Source organism: Prionailurus viverrinus, chromosome A1 (genome assembly GCF_022837055.1).
Source record: "Prionailurus viverrinus isolate Anna chromosome A1, UM_Priviv_1.0, whole genome shotgun sequence".
Taxonomy (NCBI): Eukaryota; Metazoa; Chordata; class Mammalia; order Carnivora; family Felidae; genus Prionailurus; species Prionailurus viverrinus.
In genome coordinates this window covers 134739730-134755260 of record NC_062561.1, presented here as the reverse complement: position 1 = coordinate 134755260, position 15531 = coordinate 134739730, and the positions used below count along the sequence as shown (strand labels likewise).

Below are 15531 nucleotides of genomic sequence, written 5' to 3'. Positions count from 1 at the left end.
GGGTAGGTGGCTTCCAGTTTGAAGGTAATTTACTCCCCATGACATTTCCAGATAAATGATAAGTGTGTACTAGGTCATAAAGAGGCTGTCCTACAATGAAGAGACCTCGGCATGATTTACACCTATGCCTGTTTTAACAGAAAATTCCTCTCCCAACATAAAAGGGGACCAATAATACACTGCATTTCCTTTCCATCCAACCCATGGCCAGGGTGACAGCCAACTTTACTGTAAAATGATGTTGCGCCGAATTTCTGGTGCAAGACTCACTCAAACACTCTAAAGAACCAATTCTGGCTGGGGAAAGACAATGGACTCCCTGAACCTTGATGTGGAACAAACAAGTAAAAAGAGAGGAGGAGGCTTAAAACCTCACCTGGAAATGATGAGCAACAAGGAAAATGTCTTCGATCAGCTCATTTTCTCTTAAGTTACTCCTCACTTGTCATTATTGTGGGAGAATAGATTTGAACTGTCAGGAAATGCTCAAATAAGTAATAATTTACCCAAACAGCAATCATTCACAGTAAAGTATTCCAACGTTTGCCTCCTAAAATGAGGGATTATTCTGAGATGCCTATCCCACTATTTTCATTGTTGCCAAAAAGAGAATGTAAGGGCAACTAGAACACCCTAACTCCCTGCTGAACCAAGATGTCAGGGTAATCCACTTCTGTAAATCTTAGTATATTCAATCTCAGTTTAACTGGTATTCACGCATTTCGCTCAAGTGTGCAACTAGCAAATCGCTTTTCTGTCAAGTATGTGTACGTGTATCTTTGTCTTATTGTATCCATCTTTCTCCTTCACTTGCAAAATCACACATCATTTTGTCTCTGTTCAATTTTTTTTTTCTTTACTTTTTTTTCCCCCCTCATTATTTCTTTGGTCTTCTCTTCCTTCCTTCACCATATACAGAAAATCTCTTTTATCCACACGTTAGGTAACAAACCCAAGGAACAATCTAGTGCTGTTATTCCCGCTGTATAACAAACTGACAAGGGAGCTGGGCAGCTAACACCTTCCACAGGGGCCAAGGGTCTTCTTCAGGACGCCAAATGCTGGGGCTCCTATCAGCTGGGTTTATCTCCACACCTGTTTTTTTGGTGAGGCCTCATATCAAGATTAACTAACTTCAACAAATATTTAAACTGATGAAACATGAGTGTGAAAAGGAAAAGCTTTGTTGTTCATTAAAAAAAAAACACACACACAAGTGGGATGCTTTGGAAAGTACTGATAAATGTGTTAAACGTGAGTTACCAAATAAAATTCCTATTTTAGTACGGGTGAGAAGGTTTTCTAAAGTTGACAAAATAATACAAATCTAGATTCCTACATTCAGATTGCTTCAAGTTCTTACGTTACCTTTAAAAGCAGTGAAAAGTGGAAAACAAAAATGATGTATTACAAGTGTGGCTTATATAGGCTATCTTAAAAAGGCCTTATATCAAAAGACTAGTAGGCATGTCTGGGTGGCTCAGTTGGTTGAGTGTTCAACTCTGGATTTTAGCTCAGGTCATGCTCCCCGGGCCATGGGATCGAGCCCTGTGTTGGGCTCCACATTGAGTGTAGAGCTTAAGATTCTCTCTCTCTCTCTCTGTCTCTCTCTCTTGGGGCTCAGTGGATTAAGTGTCCAACTTTGGCTCAGGTCATGATCTCACAGTTCCTGAGTTTGAACTCTGCTGATAGCTTGGAACCTGGGTCCTGCTTTGGATTCTGTGTCTCCCTCTCCCTCTGCCCTGCTTATGCACTCACTCTCTCTCTCAAAACTAAGTAAACATTTTTAAAAAAAGAGAGATTCTCTCTCCCTCTGCCCCTCCCACTTGTGTACACACACTCCACAATTAAAAAAAAAAAAGACTAGTTAATTTACACATATTGAGATTACATTAAATTAAAATGTTTACAGAGTGCATCTTTTTAATTTTTTAGTGTTTATTTATTTTTGAGACAGAGAGAGACAGGCATGAGTGGAGGAGGGGTAGAGAGAGAAGGAGACACAGAATCCGAAGCAGGCTCCAGGCTCTTGTCAGCACAGAGCCCGATGTGGGGCTCAAACTCATGAACCATGAGATCATGACCTAAGCTGAAGTCGGACGCCTAACCAACTGAGCCAGCCAGGTTCCCCTACAGTATGCATCTTTTTAAAATGATTTCCTACTCTGACTGACTTCTTTTTTTTTTTTTTTCTGAAATTTATTGACAAATTGGTTTCCATACAACACCCAGTGCTCATCCCAAAAGGTGCCCTCCTCAATACCCATCACCCACCCTCTCCTCCCTCCCACCCCCCATCAACCCTCAGTTTGTTCTCAGTTTTTAACAGTCTCTTGTGCTTTGGCTCTCTCCCATTCTAACCTCTTTTTTTTTTTTTTCCTTCCCCTCCCCCATGGGTTCCTGTTAAGTTTCTCAGGATCCACATAAGAGTGAAACCATATGGTATCTGTCTTTCTCTGTATGGCTTATTTCACTTAGCATCACACTCTCCAGTTCCATCCACGTTGCTACAAAAGGCGATATTTCATTTTTTCTCATTGCCACGTAATATTCCATTGTGTATATAAACCACAATTTCTTTATCCATTCATCAGTTGATGGACATTTAGGCTCTTTCCATAATTTGGCTATTGTTGAGAGTGCTGCTATGAACATTGGGGTACAAGTGGCCCTATGCATCAGTGCTCCTGTATCCCTTGGATAAATTCCTAGCAGTGCTATTGCTGGGTCATAGGGTAGGTCTATTTTTAATTTTCTGAGGAACCTCCACACTGCTTTCCAGAGCGGCTGCACCAATTTGCATTCCCACCAACAGTGCAAGAGGGTTCCCGTTTCTCCACATCCTCTCCAGCATCTATAGTCTCCTGATTTGTTCATTTTGGCCACTCTGACTGGCGTGAGGTGATACCTGAGTGTGGTTTTGATTTGTATTTCCCTGATAAGGAGCGACGCTGAACATCTTTTCATGTGCCTGTTGGCCATCCGGATGTCTTCTTTAGAGAAGTGTCTATTCATGTTTTCTGCCCATTTCTTCACTGGGTTATTTGTTTTTTGGGTGTGGAGTTTGGTGAGCTCTTTATAGATTTTGGATACTAGCCCTTTGTCCGATATGTCATTTGCGAATATCTTTTCCCATTCCGTTGGTTGCCTTTGAGTTTTGTTGGTTGTTTCCTTTGCTGTGCAGAAGCTTTTTATCTTCATAAGGTCCCAGTAATTCACTTTTGCTTTTAATTCCCTTGCCTTTGGGGATGTGTCGAGTAAGAGATTGCTACGGCTGAGGTCAGAGAGGTCTTTTCCTGCTTTCTCCTCTAAGGTTTTGATGATTTCCTGTCTCACATTTAGGTCCTTTATCCATTTTGAGTTTATTTTTGTGAATGGTGTGAGAAAGTGGTCTAGTTTCAACCTTCTGCATGTTGCTGTCCAGTTCTCCCAGCACCATTTGTGAAAGAGGCTGTCTTTTTTCCATTGGATGTTCTTTCCTGCTTTGTCAAAGATGAGTTGGCCATACGTTTGTGGGTCTAGTTCTGGGGTTTCTATTCTATTCCATTGGTCTATGTGTCTGTTTTGGTGGCAATACCATGCTGTCTTGATGACAGCTTTGTAGTAGAGGCTAAAGTCTGGGATTGTGATGCCTCCTGCTTTGGTCTTCTTCTTCAAAATTCCTTTGGCTATTCGGGGCCTTTTGTGGTTCCATATGAATTTTAGGATGGCTTGTTCTAGTTTCGAGAAGAATGCTGGTGCAATTTTGATTGGGATTGCATTGAATGTGTAGATAGCTTTGGGTAGTATTGACATTTTGACAATATTTATTTTTCCAATCCATGAGCAGGGAATGTCTTTCCATTTCTTTAAATCTTCTTCAATTTCCTTCATAAGCTTTCTATAATTTTCAGCATACAGATCCTTTACATCTTTGGTTAGATTTATTCCTAGGTATTTTATGCTTCTTGGTGCAATTGTGAATGGGATCAGTTTCTTTATTTGTCTTTCTGTTGCTTCATTGTTAGTGTATAAGAATGCAACTGATTTCTGTACATTGATTTTGAATCCTGCAACTTTGCTGAATTCCTGTATCAGTTCTAGCAGACTTTTGGTGGAGTCTATCGGATTTTCCATGTATAATATCATGTCATCTGCAAAAAGCGAAAGCTTGACTTCATCTTTGCCAATTTTGATGCCTTTGATTTCCTTTTGTTGTCTGATTGCTGATGCTAGAACTTCCAGCACTGTGTTAAACAGCAGCGGTGAGAGTGGGCATCCTTGTCGTGTTCCTGATCTCAGGGAAAAAGCTTTCAGTTTTTCCCCGTTGAGGATGATGTTAGCTGTGGGCTTTTCATAAATGGCTTTTATGATCTTTAAGTATGTTCCTTCTATCCCGACTTTCTCAAGGGTTTTTATTAAGAAAGGGTGCTGGATTTTGTCGAAGGCCTTTTCTGCATCGATTGACAGGATCATATGGTTCTTCTCCCTTTTTTTGTTAATGTGATGTATCACGTTGATTGATTTGCGAATGTTGAACCAGCCCTGCATCCCAGGAATGAATCCCACTTGATCATGGTGAATAATTCTTTTTATATGCCGTTGAATTCGATTTGCTAGTATCTTATTGAGAATTTTTGCATCCATATTCATCAGGGATATTGGCCTGTAGTTCTCTTTTTTTACTGGGTCTCTGTCTGGTTTAGGAATCAAAGTAATACTGGCTTCATAGAATGAGTCTGGAAGTTTTCCTTCCCTTTCTATTTCTTGGAATAGCTTGAGAAGGATAGGTATTATCTCTGCTTTAAACGTCTGGTAGAACTCCCCTGGGAAGCCATCTGGTCCTGGACTCTTATTTGTTGGGAGATTTTTGATAACCGATTCAATTTCTTCGCTGGTTATGGGTCTGTTCAAGCTTTCTATTTCCTCCTGATTGAGTTTTGGAAGAGTGTGGGTGTTCAGGAATTTGTCCATTTCTTCCAGGTTGTCCAATTTGTTGGCATATAATTTTTCATAGTATTCCCTGATAATTGTTTGTATCTCTGAGGGATTGGTTGTAATCATTCCATTTTCATTCATGATTTTATCTATTTGGGTCATCTCCCTTTTCTTTTTGAGAAGCCTGGCTAGAGGTTTGTCAATTTTGTTTATTTTTTCAAAAAACCAACTCTTGGTTTCGTTGATCTGCTCTACAGTTTTTTTAGTTTCTATATTGTTTATTTCTGCTCTGATCTTTATTATTTCTCTTCTTCTGCTGGGCTTAGGCTGCCTTTGCTGTTCTGCTTCTAGTTCCTTTAGGTGTGCTGTTAGATTTTGTATTTGGGATTTTTCTTGTTTCTTGAGATAGGCCTGGATGGCAATGTATTTTCCTCTCAGGACTGCCTTTGCTGCGTCCCAAAGCGTTTGGATTGTTGTATTTTCATTTTCGTTTGTTTCCATATATTTTTTAATTTCTTCTCTAATTGCCTGGTTGACCCACTCATTCGTTAGTAGGGTGTTCTTTAACCTCCATGCTTTTGGAGGTTTTCCAGACTTTTTTCTGTGGTTGATTTCAAGCTTCATAGCATTGTGGTCTGAAAGTAAGCATGGTATAATTTCAATTCTTGTAAACTTATGAAGGGCTGTTTTGTGACCCAGTATATGATCTATCTTGGAGAATGTTCCATGTGCACTCGAGAAGAAAGTATATTCTGTTGCTTTGGGATGCAGAGTTCTAAATATATCTGTCAAGTCCATCTGATCCAATGTCTCATTCAGGGCCCTTGTTTCTTTATTGACCGTGTGTCTAGATGATCTATCCATTTCTGTAAGTGGTGTATTAAAGTCCCCTGCAATGACCACATTCTTATCAATAAGGTTGCTTATGTTTATGAGTAATTGTTTTATATATTTGGGGGCTCCGGTATTCGGTGCATAGACATTTATAATTGTTAGCTCTTCCTGATGGATAGACCCTGTAACTATTATATAATGTCCTTCTTCATCTCTTGTTACAGCCTTTAATTTAAAGTCTAGTTTGTCTGATATAAGTATGGCTACTCCAGCTTTCTTTTGGCTTCCAGTCGCATGATAAATAGTTCTCCATCCCCTCACTCTCAATCTAAAGGTGTCCTCAGGTCTAAAATGAGTCTCTTGTAGACAGCAAATAGATGGGTCTTGTTTTTTTATCCATTCTGATACCCTATGTCTTTTGGTTGGCGCATTTAATCCATTTACATTCAGTGTTATTATAGAAAGATACGGGTTTAGAGTCATTGTGATGTCTGTATGTTTTATGCTTATAGTGATGTCTCTGGGACTTTGTCTCACAGGGTCCCCCTTAGGATCTCTTGTAGGGCTGGTTTAGTGGTGACAAATTCCTTCAGTTTTTGTTTGTTTGGGAAGACCTTTATCTCTCCTTCTACTCTAAATGACAGACTTGCTGGATAAAGGATTCTTGGCTGCATATTTTTTCTGTCTAGAACCCTGAAAATCTCGTGCCAATTCTTTCTGGCCTGCCAAGTTTCAAAAGAGAGATCAGTCACGAGTCTTATAGGTCTCCCTTTATATGTGAGGGCACGTTTGCCCCTTGCTGCTTTCAGAATTTTCTCTTTATCCTTGTATTTTGCCAGTTTCACTATGATATGTCGTGCAGAAGATCGATTCAAGTTACGTCTGAAGGGAGTTCTCTGTGCCTCTTGGATTTCAATGCCTTTTTCCTTCCCCAGTTCAGGGAAGTTCTCAGCTATGATTTCTTCAAGTACCCCTTCAGCACCTTTCCCTCTCTCTTCCTCCTCTGGGATACCAATTATGCGTAATTATTTCTTTTTAGTGTATCACTTAATTCTCTAATTTTCCCCTCATACTCCTGGATTTTTTTATCTCTCTTTTTCTCAGCTTCCTCTTTTTCCATAACTTTATCTTCTAGTTCACCTATTCTCTCCTCTGCCTCTTCAAGCCGAGCTGTGGTGGTTTCCATTTTGTTATGCATTTCGTTTAAAGTGTTTTTCAGCTCCTCGTGACTGTTCCTTAGTCCCTTGATCTCTGTAGCAAGAGATTCTCTGCTGTCCTGTATACTGTTTTCAAGCCCAGCGATTAATTTTATGACTATTATTCTAAATTCACTTTCTGTTATATTATTTAAATCCTTTTTGATCAGCTCATTAGCTGTTGTTATTTCCTGGAGATTCTTCTGAGGGGAGTTCTTCCGCTTGGTCATTTTGGATAGTCCCTGGCGTGGTGAGGACCTGCAGGGCACTTCCCCTGTGCTGTGGTGTATAACTGGAGTTGGTGGGCGGGGCCGCAGTCAGACCTGATGTCTGCCCCTAGCCCACCGCTGGGGCCACAGTCAGACTGGTGTGTGCCTTCTCTTCCCCTCTCCTAGGGGCGGGATTCACTGTGGGGTGGTGTGGCTCGTCTGGGCTACTTGCACCCTGCCAGGTTTGTGATGCTGGGGATCTGGCGTATTAGCTGGGGTGGGTAGGCAAGGTGCTCGGGGGCAGGAGGGGCAGGCTTAGATCGCTTCTCCTTAGGTGATCCACTTCAGGAGGGGCCCTGTGGCAGCGGGAGGGAGTCAGATCCGCTGCCAGAGGTTTGGCTCCGCCGAAGCGCAGAGTTGGGTGTTTGAGCGGAGCGAGCAAGTTCCCTGGCAGGAACCGGTTCCCTTTGGGATTTCGGCTGGGGGATGGGCGGGGGAGATGGCGCTGGCGAGCGCCTTTGTTCCCCACCAAACTGAGCTCTGTTGTCAGGGGGCTCAGCAGCTCTCCCTCCCTTTGTCCTCCAGCCTTCCCGCTTTCCGAGCAGAGCTGTTAATTTATGACCTCCCAGACGCTAAGTCGCGCTTGCTGTCGGAACACAGTCCGCCCGGCCCCTCCGCTTTTGCAAGCCAGACTCGGGGGCTCTGCTTGGCCGGCGAGCCGCCCCTCCGCCCCGGCTCCCTCCCACCTGTCCTTGGAGCGCGCACCGCCTCGCCGCCCTTCCTACCCTCTTCCGTGGGCCTCTCGTCTGCGTTTGGCTCCGGCGACTCTGTCCTGCTAATCCTCTGGCGGTTTTCTGGGTTATTTAGGCAGGTGTAGATGGAATCTAAGTGATCAGCAGGACGTGCGGTGAGCCCAGCATCCTCCTAAGCCGCCATCTTGCCGCAACTCCTCTGACTGACTTCTAAATTAACTAACCAACGACTCATTCTTTCTAGGTCAGACTAAAGGCTTTTACAGTATTTTTCTTTTCCCAATACTGATTGGATAAAATCAAGATCCTCCTCGCCCTCCCCAAACCTTGAGCTTCTCGTAGAGAAAAGCTGGAAGGAGGACAGATACTGAATCAGATATAACGGAGCACAGGAAATAACCTGGTTTCCTTAAAAATAGAAGACAAGCAATGGTGAACACATATTGTCATGAAGAGGAATTTTTGCAACAGAATTTACTTTTTAAAATGAAAATTAGAATATGAAATGTAGAAACAAATAGTATGTTTAGATAAGCACTTGCCTATGACTGACAGTCAAGTGGAAGACAGATTACTTTCCCTTTCTTCTTCAAGTATTTACTATTGAGTAGCTATAGTGCTGAGGGTCCTCAGACAAGATACTATGAACTTCACTTTAGACTGTCACATAGCTGACATTAAATTTTTAATCAACCATCACCATTTCTTCCATAAACAACTGCTCAGCAATATGTTTATGAACAGTAGAAAGTGGAGAAGGAAGAACAGAACTGTCTAAGACTTAATGAAAGAACAAAGTAGCAAGATGCCTCAGGTCTAATTCGACCAGCATCCAGACCAGGTTTCTCAGTGGTCTGATGTGAAAAAGGACTCATATCTTTATTCTCAGATTTGCAATTTGTAAAACTTGATCTTTTTGCTTTCCCTTGCTATGATGTACTTAAAACAATCAGTTAATCCCTAGGGGAATTTACCTAAATCAACTGAAATTAATCCTATAGGTAGCTTGAGACATCACTGCCTCAGGACACACATATCTTGATCAAGTTGCAAAAGTCAACTAGGCTTCTTAATGAGAATTTGCTGTAGCTGGATTTCTGCTTCTCTTATTCAGTTTTTATAATACCATACTGCTTTAGGACTATTACTCTTAATGCTGAAATCTATAAATCTCTTTGTTTAGTAATAACTGTTGTCTCTCATATACCTTTCCTCCTTTCCTGTAAGTTCATATTCCAGATCTACTTTAGTCAGTGGAGAGGAGAGACAGAGACTGAAAGAGACAAACAGCAGCCAGCTGACAGATAGCTAATGCTGCTAAGCACAGGTGTAAACCAGCCAAATTCTAACACTGGACTGAACTAATTCAGCCCCACATTTCCTCGCTTTCTTTGAAAAGGCTGCTTCTGGGTCTCTTTTCCTACACCGACCTGCTTTCAAAGCAAGAAAACCCAAGGGGGTGAGGCAACTGTCCTCTGTGAGCCAAGCTTTACTCATTCCACCCATGCAGAACTGAGTAGTGAGAGGGTGGGGAGAAATGGAATCAGAAGCTGATGGGATCTAGAGCAGAATGAATCAGTCCTCTCGGGAGTGTGAATGTCTGATGCGTATAAAATTATGCTTAAGTCTGAGAGGCAATACGTGAATCCGTGCGAGCAGATCTGTACGTGGGAACAAGAGTGCATGTGTTAGAAAAAAGGCTACAAGGAGAGAGGGGTGGCCATCAACCCGCACACATGGGTCTCACGGCTCTCTTAGGTAAATGACCCCATCTTTTGAGGAGTAAAACAGACTGATGTGCAGCAAAGCCCGAAAGTAAAGCAAAGTGGGAGATGTCATGCCTTTCAAATTTAGTCTTTAAAAAAATTTTGTTCAAATGTTTCATTTATTTTTGAGACAGACAAAGCACGAGCAGGGGAAGGACAGAGAGAGAGGAAGACACAGAATCTAAACCAGGGTCTAGGCTCTGAGCTGTCAGCACAGAGCCCCAAGCGGGGTTTGAACCCACGAAATGCAAGGTCATGACCTCAGCCGAAGTCGGATGCTTAACGAACTGAGCCACCCAGGTTTGGACCTCGTTTTTAAAAATCTTTTAAGTCAATTTTATTCTTTCACTTTGAAAATATTCAAAGCCGTAATTGAAAAATCCAGGTGGAATCATGAGAAGAAGGCCTTCTATACCCAATGAACATGGCTCTAAGTTGTAACAAGAATACTGAGAGAAGGAAAGAGCACTGTTTAGAATTAGCACACCTGTGGCCATCCATGCATCCAAGCCTCTCTTTCCCCACATCTAAATGGAAATAATATCGACACCACCCAGGGCTCTTGCGAGAAGACAGTATATATAAACCAAACGGTGCCTGGCACACGGCAAGTGTTAGCTCTCTACGAAGTGTTAAGTTGGCGTGAAGGGACATCTAACTTCCAGTCAGGGATCCAAAACACGTAACGTGGAAAGAAGGAAACTGGATGGTATCAAATTAGTAGGTTGGCTTCATAACATGAACCGCCACTAAGTATGATGCGGAGAAAACGCTGATGTGTTAGAGACCCTCCTAATGAGAGGGTTAGTTCCCAGGCCGGGCAATTTTCACAAAGTCGAGGCATCGGTGTCACTCTGAGCCATGGATGCTGAGTGGCAGACTGTGACACATGTCAAGGAAACTTCCAACAGCCCCAGATCATCTACCCAGTGTTCCACTGGAACACATAAGCTTACAATCAGCCTCCTGACTGGGTGGACCAATGGGTAGAGCCCCATTCAAATTTTGAACTAAAAATAATTAAAATGAAGGGGAAATCTGTCAGAGATGTAATGAGAGATTAAATCTGAGAAGAGCAAAAGAGGAAAAAAGTTTTGGCTGATGGGCAGAAGCTCCCACAGGCAGCTTGTAAGCCCATTAATGGCTTGGCCTGCATCCTGGGTGTTTAGCGATTCACAGCTTGTTTAACTTCTTGTATATTCCCAGCCATTCCCTGAAGTGTGATATACCTCATCTACTATACAGTGGTTTAATTGCACTACAAATGAGTTTACTCAACCAATTAGAACTCCAAATAGTGCTAAGATATATGCCCAAATTTTATACAAGTGGTGCTTCACAGATCATCTTATTCTAGAATTCCACTGCCAATAAAGTCTACCAGGGCTCAAACCCATAGACTCATTAAATCTAAGTTCAGTCTTTTCCCTAATGAAGGAAGAAATCCTCACATGATCTTGAAAACTAAAACAAACTAAAACCAAATAACAAACAAATGAAACTCACAAACAACTCTATACCCAAATAATTTCCTTAGGGGGACAAGTTTCAAAGGACCGTTGAACAAAATAAAATATTCTAAAAATAAAATATCAGAAAACATTTATAAGCTACATCAGGAAATATACCATTTGCCATAATCCTGAAAATAAATCAGTGAAGCACAGGAAGGACTCACAAATATTTAAGCTCTTCACTAAGTTAATGGTGTGGAAAATATTAGGTAAAAAAAAAATTGTAAGGAGAAACATCCCTTGTGGCGTAACAGAAATCGCTTTTATCTCATCTGCTCATATGTGTGACAAATGGCAATAAATGTCTATGGGATTGTTTATTGCTCTCCAAATACAGATGGAATTGAGATTAATACTTAATTAAACTAGAGCTCTTGGGCTGTCTAAGATGGATCAGGACACAATATGTGTATTAATTACCCTTCCTGTTTCTAAGGAACTCAGAAGGATCTTGTCACCATTGACCCTACACTGTGAGAAGAAAAGCTTATGTCTATGAAAATGAATCAAGAAAGGGGCACCACAGGGGCACCTGGGTGGCTCAGTTGGTTAAGCGTCTGACTCTTGGTTTCGGTGAGGTCATGATCTCACGGTTCGTGAGTTCAAGCCCCACATTGGGTTCTACGCTGACAGCCTGGAGTATGCTTAGAATTCTCTCTCTCCCTTTCTCTCTCCGCCCCTCCCTTCCCCCCCGCCTCTCAAAAACAAGTAAATAAAACATAAAAAGAATTAAAAAAAAGAAAGGGGCATCACTAATGTGATCAGAGTACAGACATCAACTGAAAAAAAAAAACCTTGGTGTGATATAAAGACTAAAGGAAATGAACTGCTCTAAGTTTTCAAGCAGTCTTTTTACTGCAGTACTTGTCTCACAAGGTTGACTGGTGGTGGGACTGCAAAGTACTGGTTAATTCTTAAGTAGTAATGCTATATAGGAGTGTAAATATGTTTAGAGATAAAGATTATATATATCCAGAGGTAGATGCGTGTGGATGCATATTTACAACCAGGAGTAGGCACTATGGCACTCAAAACAGTGGAATAAAGGAGGCAGATACAGGGATTTATATAAAAACCTTCCATGACTTCATAAAGCCTCCTTCTCCATACCTCTAAAATAACTCCAGGTCACTTGATACGTTTTCTTGATGGAGTATCCAAATAAAAAATGATTTTGGCCGCACATTATAGCCACCAGTGAAGGAGCGGTAATCTGAAAATTCAAGTCCCTAATGACATCTATTTGGCCTAAAATAAATGTGAAGAATACATTACTCAGGTGTGTTAAGATACAATAGAGAGTTTTCTTGAATTACTCACCCATAGGCTCCATTGCTAATCAATTTAATCGTTTCAAAATCACTTTCCCGAGGTTTCCTTTGAAGTTTCAAGGAAGCATTGGAGCTCTTGGAAACAAAATATGGAAGTTAGAAAATAGCTGAAAACTCCAGACAATGACTTTAACAGCAACATAAATAATATTAGCGTGATATGCTCCAGTTTTTTTTTTTAACTTTTTTTTAACATTTATTTATTTTTGAGAGACAGCGTGAGCAGGGGAGGGGCAGAGAGAGAGGGAGACAGAATCTGAAGCAGGCTCCAGGCTCTGAGCTCTCAGCACAGAGCCTGACGTGGGGCTCAGACTCACAAGCCATGAGATCATGACCTGAGCCGAAGTCCGACGCTCAACTGACTGAGCCACCCAGGCACCCCTATGCTCTTGCTCTGGTGTTTAACACGCTGAAGTGCAGTATTGGCAGCCAAAGGAACCTGAGAGACAACTTTAAAGATCAATGTCGCACAGTAGTGCTGATCCACTACTTCTCATGACAGAGCCTCAGTCTCATGTACGTGAACCCCCATTTCCGGGAGATGAAAGCACCAAGCTTTTGAAAATTTCCAAGTATGATTTACCTTTGTAAACTATTCTTGTTAGCCTCATCCTGGTGTTTTCATGTTTTGAGACTTAAGTCCAAAACGTCAAGCCTTACTTCAGGTTTCAGTCAGCCGGGAAAGAACGGGCTGTTGTGGCTCTACATGAGCTGATGGATACACGAACTCTGGTCTGTCCCTGGCCAGAGAATGTCTGTGTCCTTTCTGTGGTACCTTTTGTTTGGAAAAGATAGTCGGCAACAAAGACGCTCGAAAAGACAATCCGTGTGCCTTTCTTTACTTCCCTATCATTATTCTTATGAGGCTTTAAATATCTATTTTCAAAAAGATAGCTCTTTAAATGTTGAGCTCAGGGGCGCCTGGGTGGCTCAGTCAGTTAAGCATCAAACTCTCAATTTCAGCTCAACTCATGATCTTGATCTCCTCCTGGTTTGTGGGTTCGAGCCACTCACTGCGCTCTGAGCTGTAAGTATGGAGCCTGCTTGGGATTCTCTCTCCCTCTCTGTCTCTCTCAAAACAAGTAAATAAAGTTTAGGAAAAACATAAAATAAAAAGTTGAGCTCAAAGGAAAATAATAAGCAAAGTGTTATGCTTTAATTCTCTCATACTCCATGTATCTGAGCATTGAGAAGGTGAGCAGTGACAGCCTCTTTGCGTCTGCTGCGGAGCCCAGGATTCCCTTCCTATTATTTTAGAAGAAATCCTATGAGTCTAAGGTACGTGTCACCCTCTCCAAACCGAGGCTGTCATGCGCTAACATGCTGTCCCACTCATCTTTTGGAGACTTAGGTACCCAGCTTTCCATCTTCCTCTCCGGTCGAGTTCTCTCACCATCCTGGATGACTTCCGTGTCCCACAGGTAACTTACCCAATACCCTGGCCTCTGGGCTACTTTAGTTGCTCAACCCAACGACTGTTTCTGTCCTCTATTTCCCCTTGGCCTTTGGCACAAGTCTTAGGTCCAGTCATCATTGTTAACACCCCATCACAGAAAATGTAATTTGGGACAAGGACCATGCACTTGCTCCACTATTCCACTCTGATGGGTCCCCAAGCTTTGGGCTGTTCAAAGCCCACCTGTCTCATTAACTCTTCCGCACCCAGGTGACCTCATTCATGCCCACCGATGATTCCTATGTCATTCAGAACCCCACCCAAAACTATCCCTCTGAGTGCCCCAAAATTCCACACCATATATATAGTTGCTAGTTTGATGGCTCTTCGTGACTGTCCCCCCCCAAAAAACTTAAATCTAAACACATTCAAAATTGTAATAAATATGATAGAATGAACAAAAATAACTATTGGGACCCCTGGGTGGCTTAAATGGTTGAGCTTTTAAATGGTGATTTCATCTCACACTTGCGAGACTGAGCCCCAGGTAGGGCCCCTGCTTAAGACTCTGTCTCTCCCTCCCTCCCTCTCTCTGCCCCTGTCCCCAGCTCATACGCACTTTCTGTCTCTCTCAAAAAACCAACAAAACACCCGCCAACTATCATTTATTTAGCATTTAGTAGTGCGCTGACCTAACCATCTAACACAAACTATCTCATTTAATCTTTTATCTTTTTTTTTTTACAGAAGAGGAAACTAGGCACAGAGATTCCCACAGCTAGCAAGAGGTACGGCCAGCTTTCAAATCCAGGCAATGTTACTCCAGAGCCTGGGTTCTTAGCCCCCAGGCAATACAGCTACCTCTCTTTTCTGACCACCCCCAACTCGCTCCAGGCTGGTTCCCAGGATCACGGCATCCTGAAACTGTCACCTGTGCCACTGCATAGTCTCCTGAGTGGCTTCCCCGTGGTCACCCCTGTGTGTTCCCCTCACCCCATCTACTGTCTGGACTGTAGTCAGAAGACTGGAAGCCATGACTCTGATTGGGTCATCCTCCTGTCTACTTGTCTCCACCCCACAAACACACCCATTTCCTCCAAAGTTCAACTGCTTCCCACTATTCCTTGAAAGAAAAGATTTGACAAAGATGAGCAACAAGGACCTGTATGTCAGGTTTTTACCCAAGCTCTCCGATCTTTGTGGTCTCCTTGACCTTGCTCTCAGATGCACTCTGCTCCCTTGAGGCACAGTTTTTGCCCAGGATGTTCCCTGGGCCTGGAATGTTCCCTCTGCCCCTTCTTATCCTAGCAACTTCTCATGCCACATCTCCTGCGCCATTTCCTTGGGAGATCTTATTGGACTGGCAAGACTAAGGTCAATTTCTGTATGTTTAGTAGCACATGGCCCTTTTTCATCATTGATCTTATATTCAAGTTCAGCATTTTTCTTTTTTCGTGCATGATTTCTTTTTATTAATTTTTTTCTCTGAAAAAAAGGACTAAAATTATATGCTTACTGCCTTGCACATAGAAGCACAATACATGCTTAGTGAAGAGACAAAGTAATTAACACACTCTGAATCTCCAGATGTTGATAAACAGAAAAACCAACATATT

At 42.2% G+C, this 15531-nt stretch overlaps 1 protein-coding gene across 8 annotated transcripts in view; it reads right to left on the bottom strand.

The window, feature by feature from the left end:
• Nucleotides 1-15531, bottom strand: part of MAST4 (microtubule associated serine/threonine kinase family member 4) — a 579145-nt gene that overhangs the window by 40311 nt on the left and 523303 nt on the right. For all 8 annotated transcript variants that reach the window (XM_047859677.1, XM_047859625.1, XM_047859653.1 and 5 more), the window contains one exon: nucleotides 12509-12594. In XM_047859677.1, the coding sequence (XP_047715633.1) occupies nucleotides 12509-12594 (86 nt within the window). The remainder of the gene's footprint in view (nucleotides 1-12508; nucleotides 12595-15531) is intronic.